The sequence below is a fragment of the Ursus maritimus genome, unplaced genomic scaffold, assembly GCF_017311325.1.
Source record: "Ursus maritimus isolate PB19 unplaced genomic scaffold, ASM1731132v1 scaffold_25, whole genome shotgun sequence".
Lineage (NCBI taxonomy): Eukaryota > Metazoa > Chordata > Mammalia > Carnivora > Ursidae > Ursus > Ursus maritimus.
Window position 1 is genome coordinate 40,180,697 of NW_024425008.1, and position 20,357 is coordinate 40,201,053.

At 34.7% G+C, this 20,357-nt stretch overlaps 2 protein-coding genes across 4 annotated transcripts in view; one reads left to right on the plus strand and one right to left on the minus strand.

The window, feature by feature from the left end:
* Positions 1-12,914, plus strand: part of GPR137C (G protein-coupled receptor 137C) — a 59,642-nt gene extending 46,728 nt beyond the window's left edge. The window contains exons 4-10 of one of the 2 annotated variants that reach the window (XM_040641838.1): positions 118-127; positions 6,735-6,762; positions 8,878-8,883; positions 9,496-9,645; positions 10,927-11,052; positions 11,230-11,348; positions 12,293-12,914. In XM_040641838.1, coding sequence (XP_040497772.1) covers positions 118-127; positions 6,735-6,762; positions 8,878-8,883; positions 9,496-9,645; positions 10,927-11,052; positions 11,230-11,348; positions 12,293-12,470 — 617 coding nt within the window. In that variant the 3' untranslated portion in view covers positions 12,471-12,914. The remainder of the gene's footprint in view (positions 1-117; positions 128-6,734; positions 6,763-8,877; positions 8,884-9,495; positions 9,646-10,926; positions 11,053-11,229; positions 11,349-12,292) is intronic. The other variant, XM_040641837.1, reaches the window with a different exon arrangement.
* Positions 12,915-15,905: 2,991 nt separating this feature from the next.
* The window catches only part of ERO1A (endoplasmic reticulum oxidoreductase 1 alpha), a 48,127-nt gene continuing 43,675 nt past the window's right edge, over positions 15,906-20,357 (minus strand). For both annotated transcript variants that reach the window (XM_040641839.1, XM_008701616.2), the window contains exon 16: positions 15,906-18,977. In XM_040641839.1, the coding sequence (XP_040497773.1) occupies positions 18,917-18,977 (61 nt within the window). In that variant the 3' untranslated portion in view covers positions 15,906-18,916. The remainder of the gene's footprint in view (positions 18,978-20,357) is intronic.

Here is a 20,357-nt window from a genome sequence, read left to right on the forward strand (position 1 = left end):
TTTTTTTTTTTTTTTTTTTTTTTTTTTTTTTTTAAAGATTTTATTTATTTATCCGACAGAGATAGAGACAGCCAGCGAGAGAGGGAACACAAGCAGGGGGAGTGGGAGAGGAAGAAGCAGGCTCACAGCGGAAGAGCCTTATGTGGGGCTCGATCCCAGAACTCCAGGACCACGCCCTGAGCCGAAGGCAGACGCTTAACCGCTGTGCCACCCAGGCGCCCCAGAAGAGTTTTCACCACTTTGGATATTTCAGCCACTTACGTCTCTTCTCCAACATTGACCTAAAAGAATATCTTCCTGGATGATTAGCTGGTGCTGACACCATATGAATACAAACAAAATTAGTCTTGCCGTATCAGGTTCATTTATTTGTAAGACAAAAACATAAATCTGTAGACAAAATATTAAATCACTCTTTGTTTTCAATTAAATCTTTAAATCAGTGGATTTCTGTATTATTGGAAAATGGCAATGCCATAATTTCTTGAATGGACTTCCCATCCAGTAGGCATTCAGCAATGTCAACTGTGTAAGTCTTTACTGGTTTCTCAGCTAGTATGTGTGCTTTCTCAGGCAATGTATAGCCAGTGCTATATATTATAGCAATATAATAATGTAGTCTGTGAAATGTTTGAATGACTTTTTCATTCCTGGTTTAGAAAGTTATGAAAACAATTTTTAGTATTTAAAGTGCTCACCACACCTGCATTTAAATTTTCAATTCCTTTTGCTTTTAAACTCTGAATGATTGGTCTCAAAATGATGCTGCAGCCTCATTGTGCCATAATACTATTCAAAAAGGTTCTCTCAGAGAAGACACAATAAGGTAAATTATTAACATTTGCAAAGCCTAATGAAAGATAGTTTTCATTACACTTTATTTGCTGAAACAAAACAGAAATCAGTTTCATCCAGTTCCTTTGAGGTAGATTCCTTTCTTTATTGAGTCAGAGATTTCTAATCACTTTCATCTTTCTCAGCATCATAGAGGTAAACAGGAACATTGTATGTTGAGAAAGATATTTTTTATTGTGGCAAAATATACATAACATAAAAGTTACCATTTTACTCATTTTTAAGTTTACAGTTCAGGGGCGTTAAGTATATTCATATTGTTGTGTGACCATCACCACTGTCTATCTCCAGAACATTTCATTACCCCATACTGAACCTCTGTATCCTTTAAAAAACTAATTCCCCATTCTTAAGCCAATAATCCATTCTTAAATATGAAAAAATATGTTTTCACTTTAGAATAAAATATGATTAATTTCAAAATGAGTTTAATATCAAATTTTAAATTTTTTGAAGTTCTTAAATATTATAAAACAAATCTATCAGGAAAACCTATTCCTGTTGTATTTCCATGAAGATATAGGATTTCAAAATAACTACATATTGGATGATAATAAGATTTCAGCAGATATAACAGGTATAACCAAAGAAGACTAGTAAGAACCCAGTAAAAGAGAACAAGCTGAGCTCATCTCTAAATATGCACATATTTATACCCTAATTTTATTATAGCAGGAATTCTAGAAAACACAAGAATGCAATGCACACAAAATGTTGACATCCCTTATCATGTAGCCTCTGGAAAACTCTGCTGTGCTTTCTAAAGAGAATTAGAGTACAATAGGTAAATAACATCTCAGTATTTTTTTAATCATTTTGATTTTGATCTTTAAGTTCCACGGACCATACTTTTTAAGAACTGCTGCCCTAGAGCAACCACTTAGGGCAAAACAAAATAAACAAAAACTAGTGAAGTATAGCTAAAAATCCAATAGATAAATTAAAATGGAATTCTAAAAAATACTCAATTAACCCAAAAGAACACAGGAAATAAGAGATAGAGGAAAAACAACAACAACAGAACACAAGAGGGGCAAACAGAAAACAAACAGTAAAATGTAAGATCTAAATCCAAACATATCACCAATTGTACTCAACGTTAATGGACTAAACACTCCCATTAAAAAGGAGAGATTGTCAAAATAGCACTTTAAATATAAAAGAAGATATAAGCCAAAAATAAATAGATGGAAACTAATATACTATGCATTCAGTTTAAGAGTAGAAGGCCCTTTAATATCAGATAAAATAAACCTAAAGACAGAGTATTACCAGATATGGAGAGATACCTTTCAGCAGGAAGTAAAGAATATTACCAAATATAAAGAGATACATTTCATCAGAAAGACCTAAAAATTTTAAATCTGGGCATTAAAGACAGCACATGATGTGATGAGCACTGGGTGTTATATGCAACTGATGAATTCTTTAACTCTACCTCTGAAACTAATAATGTACTATATGTTGGCTAATTGAATTTAAATTAAAAAAATTATAAATGTGCACACGAAGCCAAAATAGTAGGAAATAAAGCAGAAAGAAGATTTACCAAATAGTAAGAAATAAAGGGGGGAAAATCTGTACAATTATAGTTGGAGATTGTGATGCTGCATCCTCAACAATTGCTAAAACAAAAAATCAGTGCGAAAAATCTAACAACACTGTCAACACCCTTAAGCTAATTGACGCTCAATAACTGGAGAATATACATTCCTTTCAATTGAGCATGGAAGTGGTCATCAAAATAAACCATATAATGGACCATAAGACAAGTATCAATACATTCAAAAGGATTGGATTCAAAGAGTGTTCTCTTGCCAATATGCAATTAAATATCAATAATGATACAATATATTAAAAAATCCAAATATTTAAATATTATACAATGTAATCCTAAATAACTCATGGGAAAAGGAAGAAATCACAAGGAAAATTAGAAGATATCTCATGTAGGGATGTCTGGGTGGCTCATAGGTTAAGCGTCTTCCTTTAGCTCAGGCCATGATCCCATGGTCCTGGGATGGAGTCCACATTGGGCTCCTTGCTCAGCAGAGAGCCAGCTTCTCCTTCTGCCTGCAGCTCCCTCTCCTTGTGCTCTCTCTCTCTCTCTCTGACAAATAAATAAAATCTTAAAAAAAAAAAAAGATTTTGTATAGAAGGGTAATAAAATATCCCAAAATTTGTAGGATGCTGCTAAAATCGTGCTTAAAGAGAAAAATATACCTTTAAATGCTATATATTAGAATAGAAAAAAGATATAAAATTGTGACCTAAGATTTCACCTTAGACACTACAGGGGGAAACTAGGAAAAAGTTAAAAAAAAAAAAAAGGCAAAATAAGTGGAAGGGCTGCAATAATAAAGATAAGAATAGAAATCAGTGAAACAGAAAATAAACAATAAAGAAATTAAAGCCAAAATTTAATTCTGTGAGTAAATCAACAAATTTCGTGTACAGAAAAAAGCAGAGTGAAAATACAAACTGTCAACACCATGAATGAGAGAGAGAATTTCACTATAGATCTTAGTAGGCATTAAAAGAAAAATGAAAGAATATTATGAACAACTCTGTGGGTAAATCTGACAACTTAGAGGAAATGGATAAATTGCTTTAAAAATACAACTTAACAAACTGTTAGAAGATAAAATATAAAATCTGAATTTTATAGGAAATTTAAGGAAATTTAAGTTGTTATGAGAAATTTCCCCTCAAAGAAAACTCTAGGTCTAGATGGTTTCACTGGTTCATTTTATCAAGTATTTTAAAAAATAATAATACCAATATTAAACAAATTCTTTTGAAAATAGAGAAGGAAGGAACGTTTTCCAACATATAATGAGGACAGCATTACTGTAGTACCAAAACTTGACAAAGATATTACACAAATAAAAATTACAAACTAGTGTCCCTTATACTTAAAGGCACAGAATCTAAGAAACAAATAAAAAGGATAATAAATCATGACCAAGAAGAGTTTATCCCAGGAATGCAACATTGGTTTAACATTTAAAAATGAATCAATTTAACTCACTACATTAAGAGAACAAAGAGAAAAAAATAATGAATAGATGTAGGAAAAGCATTTGACAAAATTCAGCACCCTCCATGATTTAAAAAAAAGGGGGGGAATAGAGAATACTAGGAATATTCCTCTGTCTGATAAAAAGACATCTATAAAAAAACCTACAATCAATGTCATACTTAAAGTACTGTTTTGTCCCTAGGATTGGGGACAAAGCAAGGATGCCCATTCTCACCATTTCTATTCAATATTCCAAGAAAACAAGAAAAAGAAACAAAAGGCATAAAATTGGAAATAAAAAAGTAAAACTGTCTCTAATTGCAGACAACAGAATTGTTTATGTAGAACATCTTAAATAACTAAATATTTAAATAAATAGATAACTGTTAGAACTTTGAATGTAGCAAGTTCTCAGGATACAAGGTCAAAATACAAAATTATATTGTATTTCTAGATATATTAAGAGCAGATAATTAGATGAAATTAAAAAAATAACCCCATTTATATTAACATCAAAAAACAAAATATTTAGGAGCAGATTCTCCAAAAAACAATTCCTGTATACTGAAAACTACAAAACATTGCTGAGAGAAACTCAAGACTCAAATCAACGGACACCATTGTTCATGGATTGGAAGATGAAGTATTGTTAAGATGGCAATTCTCCCCAAAATGATCTACAGATTCAAAGCAATCCTAATCATAATTCTACCATGAGATTCTTAAAAACAGAAATTGGCAATTTTATTATAAAATTTATGCGGAAATGAAAAGGACCTAAAAGTACCTTTAAAGTAGTGTTTCTAATAGAACTTTGTCTGATAATGAAAGTATTTTCTATCTGCATTATTCAGTATGGTAACTAGCCATATGTAACTATTGAGCTCTTGAAAGGTAGCTATTGTGATAGAGGATCTGATAATTTAATTTTTTAATTTTGTTATTTAAATTCAAGTAATTAACACATAGTGTATTATTAGTTTCAGAAGCAGAGTTCAGTGATTCATCAGATGCATATAACACCCAGTGCTCATCACATCATATGCCCTCCTTAATGCCCATCATGCAGTTATCCCACCCCCTCCACCCACCTCCCCTCCAGCAACCTCAGTATGTTTCCTATAGTTAAGAGTCCCTTATAGGAAGTGCCTGGGTGGCTCAATCAGTTAAGTGTCCCTTTGGCTCAGGTCTTGATCTCAGGGTCCTGATCTCAGGGTTCTGGGATCAAGCACCACAGTGGGTTTCCTGCTTGGAGGGCTGTCTGGTTCTCCCTCTCCTTCTCCTCTGCCCCTCCCCCACCTCTTGCGGGCTCTCTCTCTCTAAGTAAATAAATAATTTAATTTAAATATAAACACTCACCTGTAGCTAATGGCTATTACATTGAACAATGCAGAAAGAAACCCTGAAAAAGCAGGGACTTAACCTACATGGCTTGAAATTTCGTATAAAGTTACAATAATTAAAACAGTGTGACTGGCATAGAAGAGGCAAACAGATCAATAGAACAGAATAGAAAGCCTAGAAATCAATGCACCCTTATAAAGTCTTTTGATTTTTGGCAAAGGTGCTAAAGTGATCCAAAGGGAAAATGAAAGCTTTTTAACAAATGAGGCTGGAAAAACTGGATATCCATATGAAATAAAATGAACCCCTAACTTCATCTCATGCTATAACCACACAAAAAACTTTCAAAATGGATCATAGACCTAAATATAAATGAAAAAACTCCAAAGCTTCTAAAAGTAAATACAGAAGAGTATCTTTACAACTAAGGAGTATGGAAAAATTTCTTAGGTCATAGAAAGTAATCAGGAGGAATAAATTGATACATTAAACTTAATTAAAAGTTCAAATTTCTCATCCAACTATGGACTCTGGGAAACAAACTGAGGGCTTTGGGGGGGGAGGGGGGATTGGGCTAGGCTGGTGATGGGTATTAAGGAGGGCACGTATTGCATGGTGCACTGGGTGTTATACACAAGTAATGAATCATAGAACTTTACATCAAAAACTTAGGAGGTACTGTATGGTGACTAACATAACATAATAAAAAATTATTATTAAAAAAAAATTCTCATCCAAAGAAAAGACTAAGAAAATGCAAAGGCAAACCACAGACTTCAATAAAATATTTGCAATACATATTTCTGACAAGGGACTCATTTCCAGCATATATAGATATCTCCTACAACTCAATTAAAAAAAAAAAAGACAACCCAATATAGAAGTGGTCGAAGATATCAATAGATTTTTTCACAAAGAAGATAAACAAATGACCAATTAGCCAAAATGTCAGTCTTTGGGGAAATGCAAATTAGAACCAAAAGGAGATACAACTACACATCCACCAGCATGGCTAAAATTAGAAAGATTGAAAACCCCTAATATTGTCTAGGATGTGGAGTAACTGGAATTCTCATCCTTTGTTGGAAGCGTACAACGATTTTGGAAAAAGATCTGGCAATTTCTTATACAGCTGAACTTATACCTCCCATATGAGTCAGTAATTCCATTTTTAGGTATTTACCACAAAGAAGTGAAAGCACATGTCCACAAAACAATTTGTATAAGAATGTTTCTAGAAACTGTCCATCAACAGGCAAAACAGTCATATGAACAATCTCATCTAATTTACGGTGGAATTAGTGTGATTAACTGTCCTGGTTTCTCTGGGGCTGAGAAGTTTTCTGGGATGTGGGACTTTCAGTGCTAAAACTAGGAAACTCTTGAGCAAACCAGCAGGAGCTGGTCTTTCCAATTACCCACCTCAGCAATACAAAGACCAAACTACTGAAACATCCAACAACATGGACGAGGCAGAAAACATCATGCCGAGTGAATGAAACCGACAAAACAGTTCATATCTATGGTCCCACTTAAATGAAGTTCTGAACTAAGTTGTGGTAAAAACAGAAGCAGGAGACTGTATGCATCTGAGGGTTTGGCTGGTGGGGAAGGAGTGTGAGGAACTTTCTGGAGTGATGGTAATGTTCTCTATTTTGGTAAAGATTTGGGTTATACTGGTGTACACATTTGTCAAAACTCAGTGAATAGTAAGTTGAAATTTCTGCATGCCTGCATTTAAAAATACCTGCAAACAAATAATGAACTATAGTCAATGACATACATACCAATGTATTAATAATATGCATACTGGAGTGAGATGTAACTCTTCTTTCTTTGTCTGTTATGGCATTTCTGAAAAAGTGGTGTAGATGTCAGAGATGGAGGAAGGGAGAATGACTTCTTGAGGATTGCTCCTGAGTGTCTGTTATGACTCTATTCATTTTAGGAAGATTTTCTTTAACTTTTTGACAACAGCTTCCATGTTGCTGAATCCTTTTTCTGTTTTTGTTTGTTTTGTAATCCTGTGTTTTATGGGAAGAATCTTATTTTGTTTTCTAAATTAGTGGGCTTCTTTCATTGTTTTATGTATGTAATTTGGCTGTAATCTTGTTTTATTTTATTAATTGCCTCAGTGTTATTGATTCTTTGCTCTTCTCAAAACCCTTTTTTTTTTTAATATTGACAGATACAAGCAGAGTCTCCATATTATGTCTTTTTAGCGGTCATTTTATTTCTCTGTAAAGTTACTTAGGATTCTTTTAAATGATGGTAATGCTGGCAGCATTCTAGCTTCTTGTTACCTAATATTTCTTTAATAATCTAATACTTTTTTTTTAAAGATGTTATTTATTAATTGACACGGAGAGGGAGAGAGAACAAGCAGGGGGAGCAGCAGGCACAGGCTCCCTGCTTAGCAAAGAGCCTGACACAGGGCTCCATCCCAGGACCCTGGGATCATGACCTGCGCCGAAGGCAGATGCTTAACCGACTGAGCCACCCAGGCACCTCGATAATATAATTCTTTTAAAATTGGATCTGGATTGGTTTTAGATTGGCTTTTTTATTAACAACTTTTTTTGAGATTCACAAGAATAAAAATTCACACCGTAGAAAATTTTAGCCTTGGCTTTAGAAAATTTTAATCTTGCTAGGGTTTTATTTATTTTCACACATACTTTTTGTTATGGTAGTAAGCTCGAAAAGGTATTCTCTCAACATCTTTCAAGGTATCTTTTATCTTTAGCTCTCCTTCTTCTCATATACCTCTAAAATGTGTTGTTCTTATAAAGAAGTCAGTGATAATAATGGTTCTCAATCCTACCAAACCCAGCATACCCTTCTGATAAGTATTTTTAATAAACTCTTTCTATCCTGCAATTAACAGATTATTAATCTGCCTATACACATAACTTCAAAAATTCAACATAATTGGCCTTGATAAAAGAGGAAATAAAAGGAAAGTAATTGACCAATATATCAATATGTGCATGTGAGGACATGACGCACTAGTCAGCTGCTTGTTACCTGTACATAGAAACCGAATGGGATAGCTACAAATGCAAGCTCTGACAGGCGTATTGTGTTGACGCCTTCCATACCCCACACAGTACTGCTGTCCGTATCATGATTTTCCGAAATATTTGACCATTCGTGATAAAGTTCTGAACAAAACAAAGGACAAATTTCCCTCAGTTTACATGTTCCATGTGTGTCTGGAAATGTGGACATCTATTGAAACTATGAAAACATAAGCATCATTTATACGTAAAACAATTAGGTTTTGGTTCAGATCATTACAAACAGGTTTTTCATCTTCATGAGTGTCTAAGAGGATGTTGGAAAGTTACGAAGGTTAGAGAGGAATTCTCTCGTGTGGAGATGCCTCCTGTGAACTGCAGGTCGTCTGCTGTCCCCAACCCTTGTGCACTAAATGCCATCATTGTGACAACCGGAACACAAACTTGCAAAACACCACATTGGGTGTTTTTTGCAGCGTGTCTCTTTGGCGATTGTGTCACTTCTCAGAATAATGTTTTTAATGCATAAGATAGATAGGATTCCAAAGGAAATCAATTATGTTGAAATACAGACCCCAGGTCAGGAATCCCTGTAAAAAGGTGCTCCTGCACCTTTCTCCAGTACACACACTCCAGTTGTGTGTGAGTACTACATTGTGAGTGAATAATAAGTGACAAGGTTTTCTATTTGGGGAAACAATAGAAGCCTTGGTATTAAAATATTATGGATTTGAAAGTGCATTTGAGTGCCTACATCATTTTGTTGTCAACATAATGACATCACTAAGGGACTAACATCAACTCTTTAATAGGATGAAGCAAATAACATGGGAGCTGTATTTCTATTCTAATTGTGTATCTCATTAGAAATTAAGTGTATGAAATGGAATAACGCTTCTATTTCACATTCTTTTCTCATTATGACTAAACTACTTCTCTCATTAGTATCAATTTTGCCAACTTATTTATTCATATATTACTTAAGGGAGTAAGGTAATCTTGGCAGGACAAAATCTTCCTCCAGCTGCCTTTGGGCAAGTTGGCAAATAACTTATTTGTATTAATAGCGTAGTTTAAACACAAATGATTCTAAGGATAGGGATCGTAAAGCGGGATGACCAAGAGTTTATTCCAACAGGCGCTCACTCCGTGTTTTCTAAGAGTGCATTGCAAGAGATGACTCTTGTATGTGGATAAACAGCTTGTCGTGACAACTGGGCGGAGTGTCGTGGTGATGAGTTTTCTCTCTTCTAGGGTATGTCTCTGTGCCAGACTGTTGTCGTAGGCTCTGTAGTCATTCTTCTCTACTCTTCAAGAGCATGTTATAATTTGGTGGTGATCACCATATCTCAGGATACATTAGAAAGTCCATTTAACTATGGCTGGGATAATCTTTCAGATAAGGTAAGTAGCTACCATGTGTTGCTAATCTAACAGTATAGAAATGAAATTAGCCTTAACTAAGAGAACATTTTAAGTGTTTGACTTACAAACACTTATCTCTAGCTACTAGCCGTAATCATACTTAAAGTTCTATGTTTAAAATCCTCATTTACATGTGTCACTTAAAATTATTCTTCAGAGAGAACTTCTCCCAAAGGAGTATTTACTTTTCTCTTTGTAGATAATACTAATAGTGCCATAAACCCATTGGTCATAAACCTATGTTTTACTAATTTCTTCAAGGATAGTGTTTAAATATCTCTAGATAAATTGACTGCCCGTCATTAGCTAGTGAATACAGGTATGTTTTTATCTTGTTAGGATGAAATTTATTCTCTCAAACCCAAGGCCTATATTTAACCTCAATATTTGGTTTGGTTTTAGATATTTAAATAAGGGACTTTTCTGAAAATCTGGCATTATCTGTCATGATAATGGGAGAGCATTCCTAGTTCCTGGGTGTCCTGGTGTTTGCTCTAGTAATTCCTAGTGCACTAGCTCTCGTATTTAACCTCCCAGCTCTCTCCATCCCCTTCCTAAAAGTGCGTTTGATATAGCTACATGTCATGTCTTTATATTCATTTAACTTTGCACTGAGTTGAAGGCATTCTGGAATATCATTTTATCAGAATTCCAGTTACCTGTCTAAAGAAAAGGAATTTTCTTTATTTTTTTTTCCCTTCTCCAAGAAAAGGAATTTTCACATGGAGTTCCAGCTGGCAGATTCTCTTCACTCCTTTTGCCATTTCTCTCTCCCCACACCTAGTAGAATAAAAGCAAATTCAATATGAAGTTTAGGCCCCGAAGCGTCTTTTTAAATAGCAGTGGAGCTGAGCAACTTAACATGCGCCGTCTCTCTACAGGTGCAACTCAGATGTAACTTACAGGTGTAAGTGCTGTTCTGTTACCCATGTAGTCCTTAGAACCGGTAGTCTCTTTTAGAACTCTCTTCAGACTGTGGGGCCTAAAAACGAGATCACTTCAACTCATCCATACATTAAAAATATTTTCATAAATTGATGCATTGAAAAAGTTAATCGCTTTTTATTTTACTTAACATCAGAGCATTTTTATGTCCTTTAAGGGACATGAAACCACAAAATATGGAAAATGAATTTAGAGATTTATGTGCCTATAGCTGATGTGTCTTAACTTACCCTATCTGAAGCAAATTAATTGTGGAGGGTGACTGCTTATACAAAACACAGATTTAAAAATTGCCCTGTCGTACTGTGTTTACAGGCTCATCTACAAGACATAAGTGGAGAGGAGTATATAGTGTTTGGAATGGTCCTCTTTCTGTGGGAACATGTGCCAGCATGGTCAGTGGTACTCTTTTTCCGGGCGCAGAGATTAAACCAGAATTTGGTATGATATCATAATATTCTCCAATACCTGTTCCCCTTATTTAAAAAAAAATAATGGAACATTTGTATCGATTTTCTGTTTCTGGCAAAGTTTAAAACTAAAAAGCATTGTAGATCTCAGCCTCCTTTCTTAGTTGAAAAGTAAATCTTCATATGCTATCTAATACTTTGTTCACAGGCACCTGCTGGCATGATAAATAGTCACAATTATAGTTCCAGAGCTTACTTTTTCGACAATCCAAGACGGTACGATAGTGATGATGACTTGCCAAGACTGGGAAGTTCAAGAGAAGGAAGGTAGATGTACTGAATTAGTACTGAATAGATTGACCTAAGCTTTAACCCAAACATGAGAAAGGTGACTTGGTGACATGTGTCAGTAAATAAGATCATTTAAACTGGATCTTAGAGCAGTCAATGTTACACCCGTAGTGGGACCTGTACTATAAAGAACTATCATCTGACTCTAAGCCCATATATTATTTGAGAAATGCCTTTGGGTGTAAAATGGTACCATGTCATTCAGGATTCCATGTTGGCTCAAAGCTGGCAGGGGTTGATAAGCAGGGAAGGAATACAGTTAGAGTGATTATATGTTTCCTTATCTATAGTACTATTCGAAACCCACCGAGAAACCCTAGATGAAACTCTCGGGAAGCTTAGGTGCCATAGGAAATCTTGTGTCCTTCTTATTCGAAAACCATTGCAACTCTATACCATTAGCTGTGTATCAGGGCAAAGGAAAAGCCTAAATGCATACCTCCATAATGCTTTGAGCTTGGTTCAGCATTTTCTGTAATTCTCACTTCATCAGGACAAATTACTTAACTCCCGCCCCTTTTGTAGCCTGTTCTTCATCTGTAAAATAGTGGTACTAGAATTTATCTAATATTTGTTGTGAAGATTAAATAGGGTATGTGCGTGTGTATAATTATTATGTATACACACACACACACACACGTCTTAAAATAGAGCTTAGTCCTTAATAAGCACTATATTATTGTCTGATAATCAAGTTCTAATTCTGATGTATTTATTCCTTTGTAATATGTGATATAAAATCAAGGATATTAGATAAAAGTCATTGCATTTTGTAGAAAGCTATTATGTTATTTGGCAAAGAGTATATTTCAATATAGTTGCTACTAACTGTATTATAAAAGTCACTGAACACTAAAAATGCCAATGTCACCTATATCCTGATCATAACGCTATGGGTTTTTTTGCCTTTTTGGTTGCAGTTTATCGAATTCTCAAGGTTTGGGCTGGTATGGCACCATGACCGGGTGTGGCAGCAACAGTTACACAGCCTCTCCCCACCTGAATGGACCTGTGACGGACACTGCTCCTTTGCTCTTTACCTGTAGCAATTTAGATATGAGCAATCACCATAGCTTGTACGTAACACCACAAAACTGACAGCATTAACAAGCCGTGATTCCTCCATTGTTTTTCACGAACGTGTATATTCGATGTGTTTAAATGCCACCTACATAAACATTCCATTATCTGTTGCAACTGAAAACAAAGCCTGGAAATGTGGCTGTGTTCGGCAGAGGACACACCTGTTAGTTTTGACTTCTTCATAGCAAAACGAAGTAAAATGGGAAGTTTGGAGTGGGAGAAAAGAGGGATTAGATCTCAAGGCACTGGATGGCGGCAAACATGCTGACTTTGGAACATCAAATGCGTATTTGCATATTTGCACTTTTATCTTTGTTCTGAAAGAGTACACTGCAGTCCCCAAAGTCACACTCCAGTGTTGACACTGGGATATTATATTGTACACCTAATTAGGAGCCAATTTTCCTATGAAAAATCAAAGCCTGTATATTCAGTGGTGTATTCTATGTAGAATTCTTACCCAATAAAAATTTTACAGTGTGAACAGTGCACAGGATTAAGGCATAACAACGTATCATTCTTTTTTTTAAATCTAAAATATATGTAATCATTGAAGATAGTTCTTTTAAGCATGATTGTAAAATACCAACTGAAATTATCCAATCATTTTTTTTAAACAACCAGAGTAATCCTTTACAGTGATGACCAGCAGTGTTCTTTGGAAAGCCACAGCCATTTCTTCAAGAAGAAAGTACACCAGTGAAAATTATGTGGCTATTTTGAGTAGAATTGGTCAAGTGATTATTTTGTACGATTAAGATATCTGTAGTAGTTTAAGCATGATTCTTCAAGGAAGCAATAGTGATTTTTGCGTAGGGAGATTTTGGTAGAAACTTCTTGGGACTAAACAAGTTTACAGATGCATTTAGGAATTATTCATAAAATGTACCATTCTAAGTTAAAACATGAATACATTTTCAAAAGCATTGGATTTAGCTGAGCAAGATAGAGCTGACTGCACCTATTGAATCACAATTGTCCTCAGGTAAATTAAATCATGATACATTATTGCAGTAAACTCAAGTGCAATACTTTGTGAGACATAGAATTCCTCCTTTAGTTTTCCCATTTTTATATCTTGTAAGTGGGCAAAGCCAGATTAAATTTAATTCAGATTAATTCCAGCACTAAATACGCCCGCCCATGTTAAGGTACTGACTAGGTAAGTATAAAACCACTGTTTAACCATATTGAAATACGTCTAGACCTGTATTAAAACTGTCTTGAATGTCCTATCCCAAATCTAAAACATATATATATATATATGGTAGGCTAAGGTAATAAAGGGTTTTAAAATGCACTTTCTACCAGTATCCATATGGAAAGACGTAGGCGCTGAGTACCTCAAGATGCCACGGGCACAGGCAGCGTTGGGAAGTTGTCACAACACGCCGAGGGACGACTAGCTACGTACAATTGTCTGCTGATCTGTTTCTTCAGAGCTGAACTCCTACAACTGTCCTTTTCTGTCTTCTACTTTGATTAGAAAGTTATATTTTATTTCTACTCTTAAAATACCTTTCGATGAAAAAAAATACCATTCAATGCTTTAATAATTGCTCATTTATTAACTTCACAAAAGTGTAACAGGAACAAAGGAAGTGTTTGTTATGACTCTTGAGAGGCTGGTACACAGCCAAAGAAAGTCCTTCTTTTTATCATACAAAATGACTTTGAACTCAATCAGAAGCATAAACCTATAGTTAAAGATGTTACTTTGGGTTTGTTTATAAGTTCTCATTGTAACCAAATTATTTTAAAATGTATAGTACAGCAGTTAACCTTGGTATTTCCATGACAACGTAACATGCACTGAACGGAGTGTATTTTGAGGACAACTTCAGTTATTAGATTTCTTTTCAGAACGCCAACTATTTATTTTCCTAATAATGTTGGGTATCTACCTAGAACTATCTGAAAAGATGTATTATCTCTGTGAATCCTTGAGGTTCAAAGTAAGTAAGGTAAATTTTTTCTAAGGCCTCCCTAGGTAGTGTTCCTATTTGACCAGATAAGCAAAGATTACTTAAAAAATAATAAAATAATAATAATAATTCCGGGTAAAATATCTTGGTTCCTTCAGCTGCATTAGTTGATTGTTCCAAATTTCAGATTTATATATTTTTTCTTATTCCTGACTAGGGTACCTGAATTCTCGAATTTGTCTCCTTATACACATCTCCCACAATACATCACCAAAGACAAAGATAAGCTTCTGGCCCAATATTTGCTTAAAAATTCCAAAGCACTAGGAGCACTTTAAGTTTGGTCTCGGAAGAAGGAGTTGTTGATGAAATCAAAGGGCTACCGATTCCCTGCTCACTCTGCACTGAAGCACATGACGATTTCAGACCTTCTTTTTTGGTTCATTAATTAGAACGGTGAATTTCATTGCTGAAGTGTGTAATTCTACAGTGATTAGCAGTACTTGTTTTTATCGTTTCATTTGGGTGGTCATTAATTTGGAAACTCTTACCACTCATTATAGCTGGTTGTAGTTTTATGAAAGATGTAATTTATAGCTAAAGTGGCTTTTTTATGCATAGCTGCCTTTTTTATTGTTTAACAGTGTTTCTCAGCTATACAATCAGTGTCAAACTGGTTGTAAAAGTATAGCTGTGGCCAATGAATGTATTTATTTGTTGTTTCACTAAATGGTAACAAAACACTACTGTTAAAAATAAAAAGTGTTTGTGCTTTTATTTGGTAGTTTGGTTTTCTTAAATGTCTCCATTGACAACTCTTGAGTTTCTAGCATTCGGCTCAGGTCCTGATCCTGGGGTCCTAGGATCAAGCCCCAAATTAGGCTCTCTGCTCGGTGGGGGGCCTGCTTCTCCCTCTCCCTCTGCCTGCTGCTCCCCCTACTTGTGCTCTCTCTCTCTCAAATAAAATCTTTTAAAAAACCCCAAAAACCCTAGTGTTACCAAAGAAAAGAGAAAAATATCAGGAATTACAAATGACAGTTTGTTGTTAGCTTGTATTTCTATCTGGACATCATGTCCCTTAATATTACACACTGATTTGATGTGAACTGGCATACATTTTAGTTAAAATAGCAGTATGATTTTGATAGTACATTTATTCAAACACTAAGCTAAGACAAATCTTTGTATGAAATAACTTATAACACCTCTCACCTTCTCCTTGAATTTTAAACAGGAATAAATTGAGCTAGCCCGTAATCATGGGCAGTTATTCCTTGATTATTCAAGAAATTCTTCAGTGATGTTGCCTTTTCCCCTGAAAGAATAGTTCTTACCATTTTTTTCCATAATAGGCTCCCGTCATAACTTGCCATAACCACACCAAATTTTGAATGCAACTTCAGGAGCTTTACCAACCTTCCCCTGAAGTCCACAAATCTTTCGGAATCTACTGACTCTTGTCGTAAAGAATATTTGGAGCAAAGGTATGACCTCTAATACAATAAAATTGTCATTTGAAAAGCAATTTATTCAACAAACATTTATTAAGTGTTCATATGCCAAAAATTATGCTATGGAGATGCAAAAGTGGATAAAGTTCCTTTTCCTGCCCTTAAGGAGCTCACATTCTAGTAAAGGAGGCTTAAAAGAAAATACAGTACAATAAGTGACACAATAGAGGTAGGTTGTAATTACAGTGGTGACATTAAAGAGGAGATTAGAGGATACTCCTTGGGTGGAACAAGGGAGATTTCACAGAGGTGGGCTTTATGCTGGCCTGCAAGAAGAAATGGGAATTTTCCAGGTAGGGAAGATGGTTAGAGCACATGATGCAAAGAGAACAGCATGCACCCAGGTGTGGGGACCTGACCCTGGCACATTTGAAGAATTAAGTGTTTTATCAAAGCATGAGGGCTGGGGGTGGGACTGGCAGACACACATCGAGGACCTTGTTCAAGCACTTCTAGAAAGCCCGCTGTGGCAGCATTGTGGGGTGCGTGAGAGGAGACAGAGTGGGAACAGGGAGGCAGGTAAGTGTCGTGCTCTAGATAAGACCAAAGAAAAGAAAAAGACAGCAATGCATCAGGGATACGGTGATCAACTCCACAGTGCTTACACACTGACTGGATAGGGGAAGGCGCAGAGGAGGGAGCCTACAGAATCTAGATGATGATGGTTCTGAACTTAACCAAAGTCAGGAACACAGGCGTAAGACGAGATCTGGGGGGAGAACAGTTGTTTTAAGACACACAGGTATCTGTGGGACAACAGTAAAGACATGTGGTAAACAGCTGGATTGAGAAGTCTGGACTAATGATAAGGACTTAGACATCACTGAATCGGAATTACCCAAGAGTGAGAAGTGATGGTGATTTACAGCAAGAATGAAAGTCTGAGGAATAACATTTAAGGCATAAATGAAAAAAAAAGGGTAAAAAAGGATACAACCAGGAGCCCAGGAGTGAAATATAAGGAACCCAGCGGGAAAAAGATTTTTAAAGAAGGGGCTTTCAAACAGTATCAAATGCAGAAAAAAAGTCAAATAAGAAATGGCTTGTGAACTGAACTACGAATTTAGAATTGGAATTTTTGACTTCAAAAGAAGAAACGGTTAGGAACTAGAGCCAAAAGCCAGATTTCTGGTTAAGGAGCAGTGGGAGGTGATAAAGTGATGATAGGAATATTCTCTCAAAAAGATGGACTTAAAAAAGGGCGAGGGCATGACGTGAGAATTAGAGAAGCATACAGACAAAATTGCCATTTAAACCCTTCCGCCACATGACTGGAGTACTACAAATGTCCTTTAAACTTTCACACGCGGTGCTCACGTCACAGGCCTTTGATTCTCCAAAAATATTGAGTTAATTAGTAGGTAAATGTCTTTCTTTTCCTGCCTTATTCAAATGAGGGAGGGAGAGAGAAAAGACGACACATATTGTTAAACTCAGCTCTGTGGTTTTTCATTTAAGATGTGCCGAATACATATTCATACATTCATTCTACAGATATTTATTGGATGTCCACCATGTGCTTACTATGTACTTGGCACTCCACCAGCTTTAGGGTTACAGAAAAGAAAAAGTATACAACAGTATAAAATGCTATTTTTAAGCCATTATATAAATAAACCCTGCTTTATTAATAATGTGACATCTCAGCATGGTACAACTTGCGAGTATAAAGAGGGCACATCATTTTGAGGTATAGTTTCTTTTACAGTTTCTTTCTTTCACAATTACCATGTGATCAAAATTCTTAAACCCCTTCAAATATTTTTATCATTGAAGAACTGCCACTAATGAAAACCTCCCAAAATTAGTTTATTTTTAGGGAGAAAAAGGAAACGAACCTCATGTACAAAAAACAAAAATTATATGCCCTGTGACTACACAGATCAAGCATCAAAAGGACAACAAACTCAAAAATAAGTTTATTTACACCGGAACTCAAAATGATTCCTTATTCTAAGGCTTACAGTATTATAGTTACACTTCTTTTTTTTTTTTCTGAAAAAATCATTTAAAAAATTATCCAGTACTACACACTGAAGTCTTTAAGGTTCAAAGGGCATGATGCTTGGAACTTTCAAATGATTTAGGAAAAAATAGTATACATGTGTATAGAGAGAGAGCATGAAAGATAAAGCAAGTGTGAACAATTAGTGAATCTGGCTAAAGAGTTCTTTTGTACTATTCTGGAACGTTTTCTGTAAATTTGAAATTACATAAAAAGTTTCTCCCAAGTTTTATTCAGCATTGGGTAAAGTATTATGAGAATAAATATATAAATCTATTCAAGTTTTCACAATATTTAGAAATCCCGTCTTTGAGTTGTCATTGTATCTTTCTTCACACTAAAACAAGCCAATCTAAATAGCAATATAATTCTCGAAGTGATTTATTTCATACCAATGTACTTTTGGGTTGCCAGATAAAACACAGGACTCCCAGTTAAATCTGAATTTTAAACAAGAAATAATTTTTGGCATAAGTATGTCCGAAATATTGCATGCAACATACTTACATTAAAAAATTATTGTTTATCTGAAATTCAAATTTAACTGGGCATTCTGTATTTTTATTTACTAAATCTGGTAACCGTAAATGTATTGCAAACTTTTAGGTTGTTAATTATGGATTATTCGTGAAACTCCTTAGCATTTTCCTATTAAATGCTCAACACACTGACCATAGCTTTATTCATATTACATCTTCTCACACAAAATTCTTGAGAGACTTATAACATTTACTTAGTTTTAACATATATGAATTTGATAATCCTGATTTTATTCAACATTAAACTTTAAAATTTGTACCACATCATCAAAGCGTTACTTTTACTCACACTATCATACATAAACTTAACATAATTAAAAAAATGGTTTACTTAAAACAATATAACAATATAATTCTCCAGCAGCTTTATATAAAATGTTTGGCTTACGAATGTCATTGCTCTTATGCCTTTGAATGAAATTCCACTCTTTGGCCTTCATAGTTCAGAAACAGGCACATTTCAGCTTGTTTTCTGTTTTCTTTAATGAATATTTTGTAACAAATTTCTGAAGTTTTCTAATTCTTTCACACTTGTGGAAATTCTGTAACCAAAAAAAAATCTCACTCAGATGATATTTTAGATACTTTTTCTCTGTTATTCAACACTGCATTTTTAAAGTACAGAAGAATTTTCAAGTAATTTATTTCAATAAATTTAAAGATGCATAAACCACTTAGTCAATTTTGATGTACTTGAGTTCTTAACTTGACATGGTAAAACCAAGATAATATTGCCCTAAAATTAGTTATTTTTAAGCATTCAAAACTTAGCATTAAAGTTTTAAAATACACAATTAGAAAGTACATAAATATTATAATACTTAGGTAATTTTTTTTCTTTTTCTTTTCTTTTCTTTTTTTTTAAGTAGGCTCCACACCCAGTATGGAGCCCAACACGGGGCTTGAACTCATGAACCTAGGATCAGGACCTGAGCTGAAATCAAGCGCTGGACACTTAACCAACTAAGCCATCCAGGTACCCCAAAATACTTAGGTATTTAAAGTATTCATAAGTATTCACATACTTCGTATTTAAAGTACATAAATATAAATTACATAAGCATTAAAATACGTATTTTAAATATGCGTAAGTTGGAGTGCCCGGGTGGCTCAGTCAGATAAGCATCTGACTCTTCATTCCAGCTCAGTTCATGTCAGGGACATAAGTTCAAGCCCTGCGCAGGGCTCCTGCTCAGCACAGTCTGCTTGAGATTCTCTCTCCCTCTCTCCCTCTCCCTCTGCCTCTCCCCTGCTCACACATGCTCTCTCACGCTAAAATATATAAATAAATAAAATCTTCAAATACATATAAGAATACTGAAAACTAATCATATTCCACATTTAGTAAATATACAAAGAATCAAAGCTCTTGGACTGTAAAAAGTGAGAATAGCAAATGTGTGACCAAATTGTTTTCACTACTTTTTATAAAAAGTTTATTCATTATTTTAAATATATTTTAGTTCTGCTTTCCACCACAAAAAAAGTAGCTGAATTTTCAATGAACTGTATCTATCAAGTGTCTGTGTACTAGGAATAATTCTGAAGGTCAATTATTTCAAACCCATAATATTAAATCATAATTTTTTTAAAGTGAAGAAATGTAGTCCTTAAAAAATGTTAGTTTGTATAAATCTCTGCATTCTTACATATGATAGGCCAAAAAGAAATGCATCTATACCTAAATTTTGTAATGTTAAGTTCCTTATTTCAAGCTTATCTTCTAATCATTTTCATGAAAATTAATTATTTTTAAAGAATTATTAACCTTTTTACATGATGGTGAATTTGCAAAGATATTTTATATGTATGCTTATGTTAAACATGATTTTTGCAGGACCTTCAAAAAATATTTGGGCAGCACAAAAACTACTCTTAAATAATTAGAAAAAAATGTACAAATTCAGGAAGACGAATATTGA